Raw genomic sequence first — 20,530 nt, 5'->3', positions numbered from 1 at the left:
AAGCCAATTCATAAGTCCAAAGCCACTCCCAGGGCCTAAGCCAGGTTGGAAAGCCCGGCTTACCTTGACAATGACCTCCTCCACAGTGACGGATCCACTCAGGGGTTGGCCAGGACCCGCTTTGGTTTTCATGACCAGGGAACAGGGTCTCAGAACGGTGGTAATGGTCTTGTCCTCCTTGTAGTGGATGAAAGGGCAGGCCAGAATCTTGAGTGCCCTCAGCTGAGCCTTCATGCTCCGGGTCCCGCCCTCCTCCTCCAGGCTCAAGTCACACTGGAAGGACATCACCAGCGACGGGGCATCCACCTTCATTAGGCTAGCCACGAAGACCACCTGCGGATCCACCACCACGGCATGCACGCTGGTCCTGGACGGCCACACTAAAGGCACAATGACAACAAACTGTCAGGCGGCTGAGACAGGGGGGAGGATTATAGGTTGGGTCAAGCACCGAGGTTTACCTACCGGCCTTGGTTGCGGCTGCGGGCCCGGCGGAGCGTCTCATCAGCAGCCTGTCACTTGGCATAGAGGCAAGATTTTGCTGCGGCAGGGCCTGCAGGAAGAAGTCGGCCACGGCCATCAGGAACTCAACGCTGGTGCACATGTAGAGTTTGTCCAGGACGGCCACGAGCGAGCGCTCGCCTCTGCTCTGTCTGTAAAGCACGTCGATCATGGCCTCGGAGCTCTCTGTGTCTTGACGGCTCACCATCCTGAGGATCAAGACCACCAACGCATAGACCACATGAAACCAACCTTCCTTTTGCTGAAACGGAATGTATCTCCGTGTCTAGGGCTGCACGATTAATCGAACTTTAATTGCGATCACAATATTGCCTGCCACGATTAATTAAGCTGATTCTCAGTTATATTAACATTTAAAAAGCCGGCTACGTACGTGTCAAATCAAGCACTTTCAGTCATCACCCTACCAGGGGGTAAACGCAAGGTTAAGACTTCAATAAGCGGGTTAGGGTTATTAGTATTTAGAAATTAGTATGGATAGATATTTGTGAAGAAGGTATGAGGAGACGACACGTCTCCTACGACTGTAGGAACAACAGCAGGTGCCACAATTCGACCCAAGGATGAAATAGCAGTCTTTGTGTTTCTGTGAAAGAAGATCACAGCATGAAAGCGCACCTACACCCACGACTATCACAAACTGATTGTTTGCATTGCTGCCAAGACCTCTCTCCCAAACCCTTTAGGGCAGCAATGTATTTTTTTTTTTAAATGTATTTTTTGGAATTAAGCGAAAAGACACAAACAACCTCAACATTGAGAAATAACATCAATCAGAAAAACAACCTCAACATTGAGAAATAACATCAATCAGAAAATGAATTTGAACAGAAAAAAACAGTAATAATTGAAAGAACGAAATATTAACAATGGCAGTAAATAAATTAATTACAAAGGGGGGGGGGGGGGGGGGGGTTGGTCCGGGATGTTATACCTAGCAAATCTTTAAGAACAATCCACTCCCTGATTTAAATATCGAAGGCATTTCTTGCATCTTTTCTCGCCCAGATACTTTTGTAGGCGAATGGAGCTGCTTGAGAGCCCGTAACGGATTAACAATAGTAGATTAGATTAGATTCAACTTTGTTATTGCACAAGTCACAGGTACAAGGCAACAAAATGCAGTTAGCATCTAACCAGAAGTGCTCAGCAGCATATAAATACTTATGTACAACAGTATATAACAGAATATAACAGTATAGTAGCGCAAAGTATAACCTATATATTTGACTATGGTCAGATAGGGTTGTAAATACTGTATATATATATATATATATATATATATATATATATATATATCAGTATATACACACACATATACACACATATACATAAATTATATATATATATATATATATATATATATATATATATATATATATATATATATATATACACATATACAGTGCGCCCCCGTGTTACGAACGTAATCCGTTCAGCGGCTACGCTCCTAACTTGAACTGCTCGTATGACGGGCAATCCAAACCTATGTTAATTAGTGAATGCGTGAAACGCGTGCAAAAACCTTAGGTAAAAACATCACGACTTTATACACATATTAAAAATGAGTAACATAATCTACTGTACAGTTAAATTAAATAACATATTGTAAGATAAACTGGCTGATTTAATAGTGCAAAAACTTTGCTTTATGTACTCTAATTGCTAGTTTTCTGGCTGATTCATTAGTACAACAGCTTTGCTTCATGTATTCTAACTTACTTTTTCAGACACCACAGCGCCTCTTTATCTCATATGTGTGTGTGTGTTAAAAACAATGTCAAGGTCAAGGCCTGAATCGCAAGTTATCTGCAAGTTCTGCCACGGTGCACAATGCTCATGTTGTGTGACGGTTGAATTGTGAGACCCCCACACCTCAGTAACAGTTTTTTAATAAAAAGACTGCAGTCCGAAAGCTCGGAGAGAGAGAGGGAAGAGAGACTTTGCAACGAGGCTGACATGGTCACGCTCTCTTTCGAGCTCTCCCCACTGCAGTGGTAAAACTTAATCTCTGGCTCCTGTGTTGTTATTTACACCTCTCCTCGGGTCATTTGTGGGGTATCAAGCCCACTTCAAACCCAACAATTCTCTGGTGCCGAAACCCGGGACCCAAAGACCTGGACATCTGGATCGACATGGGATCAGCGGCCAAAAGCCTGTCGACAGCATCCTCCATTGAAGGATCGGCCACCTAGGGTTGGTCCTGCGACGAGCCGGATCTCCAGTGACGGGTCCCAACGAACCAGGGGAGGTGTTTTAAGGTAAGAATTTCAATCTAATTTGTAATGTAATTGTAACATACGCGAGACCCGATATTGTGTATTTTGCTGTTGCTAAATAGGTGGCCCGGGGTCACTCAATGAGTCAGGGACTCACTAGATCAGGGATCTAGCGGCAAATATTGTGTTTAATCGGAGTCAGGGATTATGGTACTTATGGCAATATGAACTCAAGCTACGTTGCTAGGAAAAGGAAAAACTGCTCGGAGCGCATTCAACGTTCACTGACCGCTCACGATGTGTGAAATCCGAAACACATTTACCTGCAACAAAAATATTATTTACGGATATGAACAAAAGAAAATATGAAGAATCTACAAAGATGAACTGTATTCTGTTTTGCTATATTAGCAAATATATATTATTTACTTATTTTATATCTCACTCACTTATTATTTCTCAACAATTATTACCTGGTTTGTTACTCAACTCACTCTTAATATATTCTATTAATAATGATTAGTTTGTTTTTAAAATTTTATTCCGCGGCTTTGACTCCAGTAAACACACGTAGACCCTTTATTGACTGATCCCGGATCAGTAAGTATTGTACCCTACAGAGGTAGGTCAGGGACCTACAAAGCGAAAGATTAAACCAATAAGTTAATCGGAGTCAGGGACTCCGTAGGTCAGGGACCTACAAAGCGAAAGATTAACTTACAATACTTACTGATCCGGGATCAGTCAATAAAGGGTCTACGTGTGTTTACTGGAGTCAAAGCCGCGGAATAAAATTTTAAAAACAAACTAATCATTATTAATAGAATATATTAAGAGTGAGTTGAGTAACAAACCAGGTAATAATTGTTGAGAAATAATAAGTGAGTGAGATATAAAATAAGTAAAATCGCCAAAATGGGACAAAATGAGAGTAAAATTATAAAAGAACATCCGGATGTCAAATTCATGCAAAAATGTAAACCGGGAAGTTGTTGTTATTTAGAAGAATGGGCGAAGAGGTATGAGTTTAATCCAACTTTAAAAGAAAGAGGAAATGTACGTAGGTTGAAAGAAAAGTTGAGAGAGAAAAGAGAGAAGGCAAAAAGCAAAGATAAAGAGCGATTTGAAGATCATTTGAGAGTGTTGAGTATGTGGGAGGAACAGAGTGTGAGGAGACTTGAAGATATGAAGGAAAAAGAAAAAAAGAAGACGGAAAGACAAAGAGTTGGCGAAGCTACGGTTGCTGCCCTTGGCATCAAGCCAGATGAAGAAACAACTGTAATGGCTCAAAGACAACTAGCAGGAAGTGTTCCACCGACAGCTCAACAGCAAGTGAAGACCAAAGGAGGAAGTGAGGTGCCAGCGGACAAAGCCCCACCTCCACACCAAGTAACAGGAGGGGAGCCGATTGACAACACAATAAATTTCACGCCTCTCTCTCCACAAAACCACACCCGCTCCAGAGGTCCACCTACTGCTGCCAGCATTTACCCCACCCTTCAACATTGGCAACAACAACCAACTATGGAGGCACAGCTCCCTTTGGTGAACAAAGGAGAGAATACACCACCAGCTGAAACATTTTCAATGTATGCTGTGGCAAATCCGAGATATGGCATAGACAATGACAACAGACCAACAATATTGGTGCCCAGACCATGGACTCCAACTGAGTGTGCTGATGTGTGCAAAGGCCTTGGAGATCCAGAAGCCACTCCCATTGAATGGTGCACAAACTTCCGGGACCTCCGAAGTTCATACCATCTAAATGGCGTTGAAGTTGAAACTGCATTCAAGCTCTCTTTAAAACATAAGTGGGGACGAGTAAAAGGCGACTTCAACCCAAAACTCCGAAATGGAGCTCCCCTGCCCTACAATGATCCGGTCTTGGACCAACAAGCCAATGGCGTTCTAGACAGAGTAGTTAGAGCTTTTCAGAAACCACCCGACTACAGTAAAATTAGGCAATGCAGGCAAAAACCAGATGAGTCAGTCCATGATTTCAGAGCCAGATTAGAAGCAGTTTTTAAGGCAAACAGTGGACTTCAAGAAGACCAGAATGATAATGGCCCATACCAAAGTCAATTAAAACAGTGCCTGATGGACGGCTTCCAACCTCAGATCAGTGGGTTCATCCAAAAACACTGTGTCACCCACCGAGCCCTAAGGACCACAGAGCTCATGGATTGGGCTGTCCATGCTGAAGAAATTCAACAAAGGAAGAAAGCGACCAAAACTGCAGCGAGCATTCGTGCCATCACTGAAGCAATGGTTTCAGCCACCTTGAACGCAACTACAGCCGACACCTACTTCCAGGAGAGAGGTCAATGGAGAGGAAGAGGACGAGGCAGAGGCCGGAGAGGAAGAAACCCCGTTTATCCAGCAAGAAGACCAACATCTGATGACATCTGTTACAATTGTGAGAAGTTTGGCCACTTTGCACGAGATTGCCCTGAACCTAGGAGACCGCCTCAACAGGGACCAGGCCAGCCAAGGGACCCACCACAAAATCCAAATTACAGACAATGACGCCAGGTGGAAGTCCACACAAGCGAAGTCAAGGAAGATTCATCTTCAGAAAAGGATGATCAAGATGAAGATGACGAAGATGAAGACTCTGCCTGTGAAGTTCTTGACTTATCAGCCCTGGACTTCCCAAGCCAACATGATTCTACAAAGCCTTATAGATATTTAAGATTGGGCCCAGAGAAAATAACAGTGAAGTTTTTGTGTGATTCAGGGGCCGACAAAACAGTGCTGGCCCAGCCAGTTAGAGGCGTGACACCAAGCAAGAAATTTATTTTCATAATAGGGGCAAGTGGAAGACCTCAAAAGCAACCATGATGAACCAGATGAAGACGGGTCACAGATCAAAGCACCTGTCATCATGAGTAGTGCCTGCCCAGTCAACCTCCTAGGAAGAGACCTGCTAACATCCTTGAGACTCAGCTTGATAGTCACAGATGAAGGTTTGAGACCAGCCAAATTAGAACATCCCATGGACATTTGTGTCATCCAGGGACAGGGAGAACCAAGCATCTTCTACTCCCTGGACTTGATTGTGTCCGGTCCACAATCAGTGACCCATGAACTGTTCAATTTAGCAGAAATGATGTTCACAAAGAAACAATGGCCTCTCCACGTCACCCTGAAGTTTGACACACACGGACCAGCGTCACCTGACTGGGTCAAGAAGTTCTTCCGTCTAGGACCGCAGAGAATCACACTTAGATATGTGATCACGACTGAGAAAGGCCAAGCTTTTGCAGTGGTTAACGTATCACGACAAGTGGAGGAACTATTCCTGCGATCAAAATACCACATATCCCTTTTTAGAACACAAGATACGTACTGGGAAGAGATGAACATACTGGCCACCAACATCCAATTCCCAGGACGCATCCAATGGAAGCCCACTGGGAAGGGATTTTACATGGCTGAAGTTGGGTCCTATGAAGAGGTCCGAGCCAAAGAACTCCATTGGGTAACCACAGTGACCCCCGCCGAACATCTTGCATGACATAAAAAACCCGCTGGAATCTTCTACACAATGCAAGACTTTCCGGAAGTTCCAGTGAAATTATGGGCAACATCCAAAACAGATGTGGGTCTCATGACCACAGCGACCCCAGTGCAAATTGAAGCAAACTTGACGTATCGCCCAAGAGTAAGGCAATACCCATTGAAACCAGATGCTAGGGAAGGAATCAAACCGGTCATTGAAGGAATGATGAAAGCCGGTATTCTGATCGAAGATGACTCAGCGGAGTGCAACACACCAATCTTCCCAGTTAAAAAGGCAGACTCCTCAAATATGGAGACTGATCCAAGACTTGAGGCAAGTCAATGCGGCTGTCAAGTCCAGAGCTCCTTGCGTACCCGACCCACACACTTTGCTAAACGAGTTGAGGCCAGAACAGAAAGTGTTTACAGTCATAGACTTGAGCAATGCCTTTTTCTCTATTCCATTACACCCAACAGCAAGAGGCTGGTTAGGATTTACCTTTAATGGAGTCAAATACACCTACACCAGATTGCCGCAAGGATTTTGCGACAGCCCGACCATCTTTTCAGCTGAAATCACACGCTGTGTCAATCTCCACCATTATCCACAAACCACACAAATCCTCATTTATGTGGACGACATTCTCATCGCAAGCCCGACAGAAAAAGAAAACCAAGAACAGGCGATCCGATTGTTCAAACACTTGGCTGAAACAGGAAACAAAGCCTCACTACCAAAACTCCAATACTGCCAAAAGGAAGTCGTTTTCTTAGGCCACGAGATTTCCGGAAGTGGAAAGAGATTGACATCAAACAGAAAGATGGCGATCCAGGAAGCACCAAAGCCAAATACCAAAAGGCAGATGATGGCTTTCCTTGGTCTGACCAATTACTGCAGAAGCTGGATTCCAAATTATGCCCAGCTGACTCAACCGCTCCAAGACTTAATTTATGCCCAGGAAATGGAACTGAAGCCGACCATCACTTGGACAGAAGAAGCAGACAAGGCATTCGCAGACGTCAAGGACCAAATTGTGAATTCAGGAGTGATTGCCTTTCCTGATTACAGAAAAACGTTCATCCAAACGGCTGATTGCAAAGATTCATGACGTCAGTGTTAGGTCAAGAACATGGACAGAAAATACGACCCATCGGCTTTTACTCCAAAAGACTAGACCCAGTGGCATCAGCACTGCCACCATGTGTCCAAGCTGTGTGTGCAGCCGCCATGGCAGTCCAAGCGTCAGCAGAAATAGTCTTGTTCCACTCGCTCACGTTGAAGGTCAGCCATGCAGTCGACATCTTGTTGACACAAAGATGTCATTCCTTTCTCCAGCGAGGCACCTAGGTATAACAGCCACACTGTTATCCCAACCCCACCTGACTGTCGTCCGCTGCAACACACTCAACCCATCCACACTGCTACCAACACCGGTAGATGGAGATCCTCATCGATGTGAAGACAGAACTGAGAAATGCTGTAAGCCACGCCCAGACCTGATCGACGTTCCACTTTCTGAAGGAGACGTTGTATTTGTTGATGGCTCATCCTCAAAGACACCTGACGGGAAAAATAACACCGGATATGCAGTCGTTACACTAGAAAAGACACTTGCGTCTGGGAAGCTGCCTGGGAACTGGTCAGCCCAAGCAGCAGAGATTGTCGCCCTAACGGAAGCTTGCAAGCTGTACAAAAGCAAACCAGTCACCATCTGGACAGATAGCCAATACGCCTATTCCACTCTCCACGTCTTCGCTGCTCAATGGGCAAGACGAGGAATGCAAACTTCTAGCGGCAAACCCGTTCGACATGCAGAACTGCTGAAAGACCTACTTGAAGCCATCATGTGGCCTAGCGCCGTCGCTGTGTGTAAATGCAAGGCACACACGAACAACGATGACCCAGTGTCCCAAGGCAACGGCAGGGCTGACGTTGCTACTAAAACTGCTGCACTCGCTACCTCGACTACCCTGGTCGCCCATGATGACCCCAACAATGAAGGGCAACAAGATCAACATCTCATCCCGCTCCAGGACCTGGCTGACATGCAACTCCACGCACCACCAACAGAGAAGCAAAAATGGACAAACGACGGAGCTGTACAAGATGACCAGGGTCTCTACAATGTCGATGGCAAGCCCTGCCTTCCCCGGAGCCTTTTTCAAGCAGTTGCCAAATTGAGCCATGGGCAGAGCCATGTCTCAACAGGGGGGATGGTAGCGATAATAAAACAATCATTCCACCCCACAAAGGGCTTGATTACCTACTTAAAAGTTTTTTGTAGAAGCTGTTTGATTTGTTGCAAACACAATTCGCAGGGTAACACCAGGCCTGCAAGGGGCAAACATCCCCAAGCAAAGGGCAAACATCCCTTCGAGATCCTCTACATGGATTTCATTGAATTAAACAGAAGCGGCCCTTACAAATATTGTTTGATAATTGTGGACGCGCTTTCAAAATGGGTTGAAATATTCCCAACCAAACAACCAGATGCGCTGACGGTGGCAAAAGCTATTTGCAAAAATATCATTCCTGATCATGGTATTCCAAGAGTTATCTGGAGTGACAATGGCACTCATTTCGTAAATCAGGTCATTGACAGAATGTCAGAACATTTAGGCATAGATGTAAAACACCATTGTGCATACCATCCACAAAGTGCAGGACTGGTTGAGAGGATCAATGGCACTGTAAAATTAAGACTGAGAAAAACCATGGAAGAGACAGGGAAACCTTGGTCAGAGTGTCTCCACCTGGTGAAGATGTACATGAGAATTACACCCACTGCAACAGGTGTAACACCGTTCGAGGCAGTCTATGGCAAACCATTCCATCTTCCGCTGTGGGAAGGACAATCAGTGCGAGATAAGGAAGACACACTCGACCCAATGACAGAATGGCTATGCAAATTGTTTAAAGAAAAACATGTTGTAAATGCAAATGATCTGCCGAGTACTCCTCTGTCCTCCCCACAGGAACTGTTGAAGCCCGGTGACCTGGTCTTGATCAAAGTCATCAAACGAAAGTGCTGGTCCAGCCCAAAGTGGGACGGACCGTTCAGAATCCAACTGACCACCCCAACAGCCGTAAAAGTCGCTGAAAGAGACACGTGGATCCACCAGTCACATTGCAAGCGTGTTCCTGTCACCCCAGTGTCTGACAAGCAAGTCTAACTATGGTGTGGCAGCGCGTAAAAAATGTGGTAATCGGGACCATATTAGCATTTGTAGTCATATTAGGCGTTTGGGTTATGTATAAAACACATGACATAGTAAGAATAGCAAAGTGGACATACGATGGTTCTCATCTAGCACCCATGAGAGGGGATTATTCACATCCATACATGGTTAATTATTGGTATAGATATGTTTTCGATTTGTCCAAAAGCATTAATAAATCCAATTGTTATATATGTTCGTATATGCCTCACCACAGTGAGGGGCCACCGTTGTATGGGAAATACATGTCAAAGTTACAGGCGAAATGTGCGTCTTCTATGGGAGGAGTAGGATACCGATATGAGATGATCAAAATCGATGACACAGACCCGTACACCCCTGGGATCAGCTCAGGGGAGTGTTCCACAATGTTTTGGGTTAAATTTAACCTATCTCATACAGTTAAGCCAGTAGGCCAGAGGGTTAGTTTACCCCCCAGAAGAAGAGCCGAATTTGTCATGTGTTACCAACAGGAGATTGGTACAGTGTTTTTGGGGGTGCAATCAGACGGCAACAAGTGGGGAGGGTGCTCCGGTTAGTATTGGCCACCAATCAAATGGTACATATTGGGTACAAGGAGTATGGTGGTTGTGTGGTAATATGGCATACCCCTATTTACCGGTCAATTGGACTGGGACATGTACCCCCATTTTTGTGTCTGATTACATGTTCTTGTTAACCACCGAAAACATCCGCTCCCGTAGGAGGAGGCAAGTTACCGTGCCTCCTCATGACCCTGTGTGGGGAACGGATGTCCCGGACGACCGCAAATTATGGTCCACAGGGCAAAAGATTTTGTTCTCAGTCATTCCATCAATTGGTGTCGGAAAATTAATGTTGAGAACTGAAACACTGTCTTACAGATTGGGGCTGTTTATTAATGCATCAATAATCATTGACCAGAATCAAAATGAAGAGATTAATCAGTTGCGTAATGTTGTCCTTCAAAATCGTATGGCCCTAGATTTATTGACAGCATCACAAGGTGGGGTGTGTGTATTGATACAGGACACTTGCTGCACTTACATTGCAGATAACATAAATTCCGCCAACATGACCAATGCTATGGACAAGTTGAAAGCCATAGGAGATGCAATTGAAGCAGACACAGTCAGTGACAGACCATCATGGCTCCATTGGTTGTTTTCTGGCTCGTGGTCTCAAATATTGCTAAAAGCAGTGACCCCACTCTGAAGCGTGGTAATAATAGCGGCAGTTGTTTTTTGTTGTTGTGTCCCCTGTTTGAAATTGCTGATGAAGCGCGCCATGGACACTGCCTTAGCCCAGTACACTGAAATTCATTATCACCACACCTCCAGACGATCTAGTGTGGGCTCCACAAACTCTCTCCAATCGGACGAGGACAGCTTTTGAAAGTACCGGGTGCTGAGGACCCAGGTACCACCGGTGGGGACATGTGCTAGTAACCTCTGTCCCCCACTCTTTCGGCCTTCAACTGCAATAAACTCTTTTAAGACTCTCACCACCCCAGGGGATGTCCAGGCCACAAGGCTACCGCCTCAAGCGAGGGGTAAAGGGGGAATTTTTTCCTTATTAAGAAGGTTTTCGCCCCCTTCTGGCTCCCTGACCCTGTTGTAATGTGTTCATGATGATTGTTGATAAAGCCTGACGGAAGTCAACAATTTGATGTTTTTACATTGTTTTAAACTCACAACAGGGGGGAAATGTAAGATAAACTGGCTGATTTAATAGTGCAACAGCTTTGCTTTATGTATTCTAATTGCTAGTTTTCTGGCTGATTCATTAGTACAACAGCTTTGCTTCATGTATTCTAACTTACTTTTTCAGACACCACAGCGCCTCTTTATCTCATATGTGTGTGTGTGTGTGTGTTAAAAACAATGTCAAGGTCAAGGCCTGAATCGCAAGTTATCTGCAAGTTCTGCCACGGTGCACAATGCTCATGTTGTGTGACGGTTGAATTGTGAGACCCCCACACCTCAGTAACAGTTTTTTAATAAAAAGACTGCAGTCCGAAAGCTCGGAGAGAGAGAGGGAAGAGAGACTTTGCAACGAGGCTGACATGGTCACGCTCTCTTTCGAGCTCTCCCCACTGCAGTGGTAAAACTTAATCTCTGACTCCTGTGTTGTTATTTACACCTCTCCTTGGGTCATTTGTGGGGTATCGAGCCCACTTCAAACCCAACACATATACAAAGGAAAAATGACATTTACCTTTGGGGCGACGTGACTTGAGCTGGGTAGAGGCGGAGAGACCAACCCGCAGAATTTATTGATTTATTTTCTTAAACGGGAACTTTTCTCAAACTAGAACATATCACCGGCGATTTCCTTCTCTTTAATCCATAATAGAAGAAGCCTCTCAATGTTGTTGTCGATCGAGGTCCGTCCCCCGGCAAGGAAAGTCTTGCCCTTAGAAGATTGCCGAGCGGTTACGGCCATACTCACGAGCAAGGTTAACTATGCGTGCGCCTGCTTCGTATTTTTTTATTATCTCCTGCTTGGTTTCTATTGTCATCATCCTCTTACTTCTTCCTTTACCGCCACTAGCAATTTTAGAAGCCTTGTCTAACAGATAAAGTTTGCAAAGTCTTAACAACATTCCTTCCTTCCGTTTTTGACTCATTTTCTCTCCTTCCTTCCGTCCCGACCAGCTGTGCCATCAAGCTAGACGAAGGCGTTTGACCAATAGCATATCGGCATCTCCGTGACTGACACCGTGACTGAAACAGTGACTGTGACATTGTAAGAGCAATAGCATATCAGCGTTTCCGTGTCATGCGTGAGCAGATGATTTCGTTGAATTAATAAAACGATGTCAAATGTACGTACACATTGACTGGCAACGCGTGGTTAAATCAGAGATAAAACCATCACGTATTTACACACACATTTAAAGTTAGTACCTTAACCTACTGTGTAGTTAATTTAAATAACATGGATACACAAAGGATAAATGACATTTTCCTCTGGGGCGACGTGATTTGAGCTGAGTGGAGACGGAGGTGAGCAGAGACCAACCCGCAGAATTTATTTATTTATTGTCTTAAACAAGAACTTTTCTCAAACTAAAACATATCACCGGCGATTTCCTTCTCTTTAATCCATAATAGAAGAAGCCTCTCCATTTTGTTGTCGATCGAGGTCGGTCCCCCGGCAAGGAAAGTCTTGCCCTTAGAAGATTGCCGAGCGGTTACGGCCATACTCACGAGCAAGGTTAACTATGCATGCGCCTCCTTCATATTTTTTTTTTTTTTATCTCCTGCTTGGTTTCTATTGTCATCATCCTCTTACTTCTTCCTTTACCACCACTTGCAATTTTAGAAGCCATGTCTAACAGATAATGTTTGCAAAGTCTTAACAACATTCCTTCCTTCCGTTTTTCATTCATTTTCTCTCCTTCCTTCCATCCCGACCAGCTGTGCCATCAAGCTCGATAAAGGCGTTCGGCCAATAGCATATCGGCATTTCTGTGATTGACGTGATGCCGGCCAATAGCCGGCCAGTGAGTGAGACCGAGACCGTGACCTTAATCGACCAATAGCATATCGGCATCTCCGTGACTGACTCCGTGACTGACACCGTGACTGACACCGTGACTGAGACAGTGACTGTGACATTGTAAGAGCAATAGCGTTCTTCGTTGCCGTGACCAGCGTCGTTAATGATTTTGTTGACGCAGCAGAGCGAAAATATCTGAACTAATACAATGGCCGGCATGTCAGATTGTTCGTAAGATGAAAGGATTGCACGTAAGTGGGGGACAAAAAACTCCGTGGTCCACGCTCGTAAGTCGAAATGTTCGTAAAAGAGGGTGTTCGTAAACCGGGGGCCGACTGTATATATATATATATATATATATATATATATATATATATATATATATATATATATATATATATATATATATATATATAAAACCTATATATTTGACTATGGTCAGATACATACATATATATAGCTGTTCCTGAACCTGGTGGTTCTTGTCCGTAGGCTCCTGTAGCACCTCCCAGAGGGCATGAGGGTAAACAGTCTATGTGCTGGGTGGTAGGAGTCCTTTATTATATTTGTTGCTCTCCTTAGACAACGCCTCCTGTAGATGTCCCCGATGGCAGGAAGTGAGGCTCCGACGATGCGTTGGGAGGTTTTCACCACTCTCTGCATATCCTTCCGGTCTGCAACAGAGCAGTTATCATACCAGGTTGTGATACAACTGGTTAGGATGCTCTCGATTGTGCACCGGTAGAAGTTCACTACGATGTCTGAGGAGAGGTGGGTTTTATCAGGGTTCTCAGGAGGAAGAGGTGCCGGTGAGCCTTCTTGACCAGGCTTCAGCAGTTGGTTGTCCAGGAGAGGTCGTGTGAGATGTGGATCCCCAAGAATTTGAAGCTGGCCACACATTCCACTATTGCACCGTTAATGTAGATGGGTGGATGAGTGACAGCATTCCTCCTGAAGTCCACTATGAGTTCTTTTGTTTACACTATGTTGAGCAGGAGGTTGTTATCTGCGCACCACGCAGCCAGGCAGTCCACCTCCTCCTTGTAAGCTGCCTCATAGTTGTCATTGATGAGGCAAATCATCGTAGTGTCGTCTGCAAATTTAATGATGGCGTTGGAGCCATATTTGGGTCGTGGGTGAAGAGGGAGTAGAGGAATGGATTCAACACACAGCCTTGTGGTACACCAAGAGTTTATGGTGATGGTGGAGGAGCAGTGGCCATCAGAAAGTCCAGTAACCAGTTACAGACAGGAGCAGTGATGCCCAGGTCTGTGAGTTTGGTTACCAGTTTAGAGGGGATAACAGGATTAAATGCTGAGCTGAAGTCTACAAACAGCATTCTGGCATATGTGTCCTTATTGTCCAGGTGTGACATGACAAGAGTGCAGTCCTGTGGAGACTGCCTCCTCTGTAATCCTTTGAATTTTCCATGGCCGATTTAAAAGCGATTTCATTCAGCATACTGGTGTTAAGTCTCCACATAGTTTTCCTTTGTTCACTGTCTAAATGTAGCATTAAGTAAACCCCCATATGATCTGATAGGTCCCGCTGGCCCGGCCTACAATTCCTTAATCTGTATAGATCCTTACTAAATATAAAAAAATAGTCTAATATTGAATAAGACGCATGGCGTGCCAAGTAAAATGTGTACCCTGGGTTAGAACCCTGCATGGCCCGCCAAACATCAATCAAGCATAGTTCTTTCAACATTCTATTGAGTTTTTTTTTCTATCATGTTACTTCCTCTTTTCTTATTTGTTGTATCCAGTTTTGGGTTCAAACATATATTGACGTCTTCAGCACAAATGTTTCAGTTGCAACTAAATTGAACACCCTTTGAAAAAAGGAAGTATCACTTTTGGGTGGCGCATAGACATTGAATAAAGTCTTGTCGTTATCATCAAATTGTCCCTTCACTAGGACAAATCTACCTTCTTTGTCTTTGATTTCAGATATAAATTCAAACCCAACATTATTTCCAATCAGGATGGTAACACCCCTTTTTTTTCCCATTCTTATATGATGATAAGAAGGTGTTCCGAACTCCCATTTTTTTTTAAATTTGTCATGTTCCACATCTGATAATTGAGTCTCTTGCCGAAATGAAAAATTGAACCACTCACTCTTCACCTTGGCTATCATTTTACTCCTTTTGATGTTTTTTTTAAGCACAAATATAAATTTATATATATATATATATATATATATATATATATATATATATATATATATATATATATATATATATATATATATATATTTTTTTTTTTTTTTTTTTTTTTTTAAATAAATCTTTTTAGTCAAACATTTCGAAAAACAATGGTGTCTGAAATACAGCATGTAATAAAGCCTCATACATGCACATCCGATAAATGAGTAAACATACTTAAGGAGTGCAATACCAGGTATTGCATGAGAAAAAAACATTTGGTAAACAGGCATCTTCAGCAACCATCTTAACACCAAACATCCATTCATTCCACTCCACGCACTCAGACGTAACATGAAACAACCAAAAACACACAGTGTATCAACAAGTACGACTGTAGCCAAAGGATTAATGAAGAAAAATAAATAAATAAAAAATAAAATAAAAAAGGGGGGGAGGGGAGGGGGGGCATCTACTCGCTGTCTGGGCAAATCACGACATTTTCCAAATAATCGTAGAAGGGTTTCCATGTCTCACTGAAGGAAGAACTTGCGCCAGAGAGTGAAAACCTCATCTTTTCCCACTTGATGTGGGTCAGAACCTCTCGAAGCCAGCTGTTGTGCGTCGGCGGGAGAGCGTGATTCCACTTAAATAAAATTAGGCGCCTCGCCAGCAAAGTAGTAAAGGCCAGTACGCGCCGCTTAGCGACTGGCAGGTTAGGTACTGAGGGGGGGGCACTACCAAAAAGTGCGGTGCATGGGCCCAAGTGTAGGTCGACTCCGAGTACCACTAATAAAGTACGGAATATCTGATGCCAAAAGCTAGTAAGTGCAAGGCAGGAAAAAAACATATGAGTATGGTTAGCTGGCGATTGGTCACATCTATTGCAACTATTGCTAACCCCAGGGTAAATTTTGGCAAGCCTCTCATTTGTGTAATGCACCCTGAAAAGAATCTTGCTTTGAATTAGACCATGCCTTGCGCAGACCGAGGAAGAATGTACAAGTTTGCAGATTATTGCTCATTGTTCGGCTTACAACGGCACACCCAGCTCCTCCTCCCATCTCTGTTTTATAAGCTCTAATGATTGAGGGCTAGAGGATCCCATTAAATTATAGATTATGGAAATTGCTCGCCTTTGGTCTACGTCTACCGTAAGCACCTCGTCAACCAAGGATTCAGGCGATCTGTTGGGAAAATTAGAATAGGCGGATCGAACGAAATGCCTGATCTGTAAAAAACGGAAAAAGTGAGATTGGGGGAGCTGAAACCGGGCGGATAACTCCTCAAAGTTGGCAAAGTGGTCATTTATGTAGAGATCCTGGATCTGCACCATGCCCTTGCTCCGCCAGTTGGCAAAGGTAAGGTCAGAACTGGCCGGAGTGAATAGGTGGTTCCGGACAATCGGGGCAAGAGTTGATGGTTCAATCGGGCCATAATTTTTACGAAATTGGGTCCAAATCCTCAGCGAGCTGAGGACAACCTTGTTCTGAGAGATGACGTTCACTTTGAGTGGCAATCGTGTGGTAAGGAGGGAATGCAGGGGAAGCCTCGAGGATCTCAACTCAATTTCGGTCCAGGAGGGACGTGTGTTGAGACCTCCGTCCAACCAGCGGATAAGTTTCACTATATTGCATACCCAGTAGTATTGAATAAAATTAGGTAGCGTGAGACCACCTTGACATTTTGGTAGATGTAGCAAAGCCTTTTTGATGCGAGGGGGCTTGGCCGACCACAAAAATGATGAGATCAAACGATCTAGCTGACAGAAAAAACGTTTTCTTATAAAGACGGGGATGTGTTGAAACAGATAAAGAAACTTAGGGAGCACCACCATTTTGACAAGGTTGACCCTGCCCGACAAAGAGAGAGGAAGAGCCGACCAGCGGGCCAAGTCCTGCTTGCATTTCTAATTTGCCAAATTGAGTCAATATGTCTATGACAATGGGGACCGATGTAGAGGGGTTTGACAGATAAAGCAGCAAATTGTCAGCGTAAAGGGACAGCTTATGAGTGATGCCGCATCTTGAGATACCCTCGATCCTTTCCTCGGATCGAAGCCAAATGGCCAATGGTTCTACAGCCAAGGCAAATAGGAGGGGGGAAAGAGGGCAACCCTGCCTGGTACTGCCACTCAACCCTGTCAAACGCCTTCTCCGCATCCAAGGAGACCACAGATCCGGTGGAGCCGACGATATTAAGAAGCCGTCTTGTATTGTACGAAGAACTCCGTCCAATCATAAAACCTGTCTGATCAGCTGAGATCAGCGGGGGCAATGCTTGTTGTAATCTCATCGCCAGAACTTTGGCCAGGATCTTTTGATTAACGTTTAAAAAACTAATAGAATGCTACCGCATTCTAGGGGATCTTTATCTTTCTTCAAAAGAAGAGAGATATTAGCCTCACAGAGAGTTGAAGGAAGTCTACCGGTAGAAAAAGCCTCGTTATACGTATTCACCAGATGTGGAGCCACATAATCCACGAACGTCTTATAGAATTCTACCCCAAAGCCATCAGGACCTGGGGATTTACCTGTCTGTAGCTGCCTAATCGCTTCACGCACCTCCATCAGCGTGATAGGAGCGCCTATCTTTCCAGCTAAATCAGCGTCAACTTTTGGGTAAGCAAGCTTTTCTAGAGGGTTGTGGCCCACCCAGACTCCCGGTACGCACTCTGATTTATAAAGGTTTGAGTAGAAACCTAAGAAAATGTCATTGATCAATTTAGGGTCTGCAGTGACTACTCCGGCAGCTGACCTTAGCCTCGGTATTAACCTAGAAAGCGCGGTAGTTCTGGCTTGATGAGCAAGAAGTCTTCCAGCTTTGTCTCCCATCTCAAAGTAAAGTTGCCTGGTCCTCAACAACTTTGCCTCCACCTTCACTGTTGTTAAAGTGTCATATTCAACCTACAGTTTAGAACGTTCATCGGAGAGAGCACGAGAGGGGTCAGCGGCATGTTGTCTGTCAATCTGCAAAATGCGCTCTGAGAGCCAAGCTAGTCTGCCTGTTTCTGCCTTCTTCCTCTGAGATGAGAACGAGATAGCTTGCCCCCGCAAATATGCCTTGAATGACTCCCATGGTATGCCTCTAGTGATGTCCGCCGTGTCATTTATTTGAAAAAAAAGTAGTGATTTCATTCTGGTAAAAAAGCTTAAAATCCGGATCGTTTAATAAAAAATGAGAAAGCTTCCATTGAATGGTCGGAACTATGGAATTTGGAAAGTTCAAGTCCACGGAGGTAGGGGCGTGGTCCGAAATAACAATGCTGTGATACACACTGGTGTTCACCCAATACAGTAACTTGGTGTCCAAGAGGAAGAAGTCAATCCCTAAGTAACTACAGTGAACATGGGAAAAAAACGAAAAAACCTTATCAGTTGGGTGAAGAAACCTCCAGGGGTCACTGAGACCAATTTGGTTCCCTATAGACTTCAACATTTTGGCAGAGTTAGACAGGCCAACGGGTCTGGAAGAAGACCTGTCTAAAATGGGATCCTGAATAAGGTTGAAATCACCGCCCACAATCAGATAGTACTGATCTATGAAGGAGGAGAAAAGTCGAGTAATGAATCGATCGTCATCCCACACAGGAGCATAGACACTTACCAGGAGTACTGGGATATCAAACAACTTACCCAAAACGGCGACAAAGTGCCCGTTTGGGTCAGCGACTGTAATAGTTTGTTCAAACGGTACGTTCTTACCAATGACAATCGCCGCGCCCCTAGCTCTCGAAGAAAATGTCGAGTGGAAAACGTGACCCATCCAGGGCCGTTTGAGGCGGGAAACCTCTGGGGGGGGGGGGGGAACACACACACACACACACCACAAACAATCCAATTCAAACTCTCACACACACACCTAACATACATGCTCCAGTATAGCTTCCAGTTTCTATTCGGTCTCATCACTATCCTTACCACTAGTTGCCCCCGCACGAAGACAACGTTGGAGCCTCGCTGGGTAGAGCAGCGCTGGTCGGAAACCCATGTTGTATACCTTCGCGGTAGGCCATGCGTTGCTCCAGGACGTCGGCCGAATAGTCCTCGTAGATGCGAATCGGCGAATCGCGAAATTTCAGTTCATTCTTACGCCTGCGAGCCTCCCGAATGATCCTCCGTCTGATGTCGGTGAAAACACACAATCGGCCTGGGCTTGTCTCGGAGTGAAGGCTTGGCGACGAGGCTGCGGTGGGCCCGATCCAGCTCGGGCGGAGCCGGCAACAGTTGCTCGCCGAATATCTCCACCAGAGCCTCCGAAAAAAAAGATGTAGGCCGAGGGCCCTCCATTGACTCCGGGGCGCGATAAATCGCAGGTTGTTTTGCCGGCTTCGCCCCTCCGAGTCCGCGTTTTTCGCTTTTAGTTTAGCATACGCATCTGTTAGCATGGAACACGTGGCCTCCAAGCCACGAATGCGTTCATCGGCCAAGTTGAGCACAGACTCCAGGGACACAAGTCGTTCGCCGTAGCCAGCAACTACCGACTGCAAAGAGTCCAGCTTGGTCTCCATAGCAGTGAACGCCGTCTTGAATTCCGCCGACATCGCCGCTGTTATAGACTTCCTGTGTTCCTCCAACAGGCTGGTAAGAGCTTGCATGCTAACTTGGTTAGCCGCGCCGGAAGTGTCCTCTTTCCTTGTGTCTTTATCTTTCGCGAGTCGAGTTCCAGACGCTATGAAGTATATCCAGGAATGTACGGCTACAAAAATTCGAACATGTAAACGAATGAGAGTCGTAAAAAGGTGTGTTATGTCAGGTTAGTGCGGGAGCAACCCGTCCACGCGTCTAATCCATTCGCCTCTCCACCGGAAGTCTCAGCGCATTTATATTAAGTATGTTATGATACTGATGCTTTGCATATTTAACAGCCCCGACCAAAAGAAAACATCCAAACAAACAGAAAACATAGAAAGAACAAGCCACGTTAAAAAAAAAACATTGACAAAACTTACAAATGCAAAGCTAACATGCTGCTACGAATGATGAGGGGATTGCCACCAAGTGGGAGCTCTCGTTTGAAAAAAAAGAAAAGTCTGGTGGTCGAACCATCAAACCGCAGGCATCAGCTTTCTTACAAAACCACTGTCACTGTGATCTAACAATGAGAGCTTCCGATTCGAGGCCTCATCTAGATGCCGCTGGGGACTCAGCCTCCATCCTCCGGTATTCACTCAACTTTCATGCGGACCTGCCGCTGGGTCCCGGTCGTCTTCTAAGGTAGAAGCCAGGCCAGCAATTCCTCCGATATGGCGATCTCTTTTGAAACACCGGTGATATCGCCCACCTCAAATCCTCGACTCTGCAGGTCTTCCGCTGCTTGCGTCGCGCTGTTATACATGACCGGGCCGGTGTCGAAAAACACCCGCATCTTCACTAATGGTGTTTGGAAGCGTATGTTTTTCTCTTTTAATGCCTTCTTCACAGGAATGTATTCC

The 20,530-nt window shown here is 44.9% G+C and overlaps 1 protein-coding gene across 12 annotated transcripts in view; it reads right to left on the bottom strand.

Moving 5' to 3' along the window:
- The window catches only part of vps13c (vacuolar protein sorting 13 homolog C), a 101,917-nt gene that overhangs the window by 34,313 nt on the left and 47,074 nt on the right, over positions 1-20,530 (bottom strand). For all 12 annotated transcript variants that reach the window (XR_015865333.1, XM_088412761.1, XM_088412759.1 and 9 more), the window contains 2 exons: positions 466-710; positions 64-380 (listed from right to left, as the gene is read on the bottom strand). Coding sequence is in view for 11 of the 12 variants with exons in the window: in XM_088412761.1 (XP_088268887.1) it covers positions 64-380; positions 466-710 (562 nt within the window). In the remaining variant the exon portion in view is untranslated. The remainder of the gene's footprint in view (positions 1-63; positions 381-465; positions 711-20,530) is intronic.

This window comes from Hippichthys cyanospilos, chromosome 4, assembly GCF_059441005.1.
Source record: "Hippichthys cyanospilos isolate Australia breed blue-spotted pipefish chromosome 4, RoL_Hcya_1.0, whole genome shotgun sequence".
In the NCBI taxonomy this organism is placed as follows: Eukaryota; Metazoa; Chordata; class Actinopteri; order Syngnathiformes; family Syngnathidae; genus Hippichthys; species Hippichthys cyanospilos.
The sequence above is the reverse complement of the archived record's forward strand: the minus strand, read 5'-3'. Positions and strand labels throughout refer to the sequence as shown.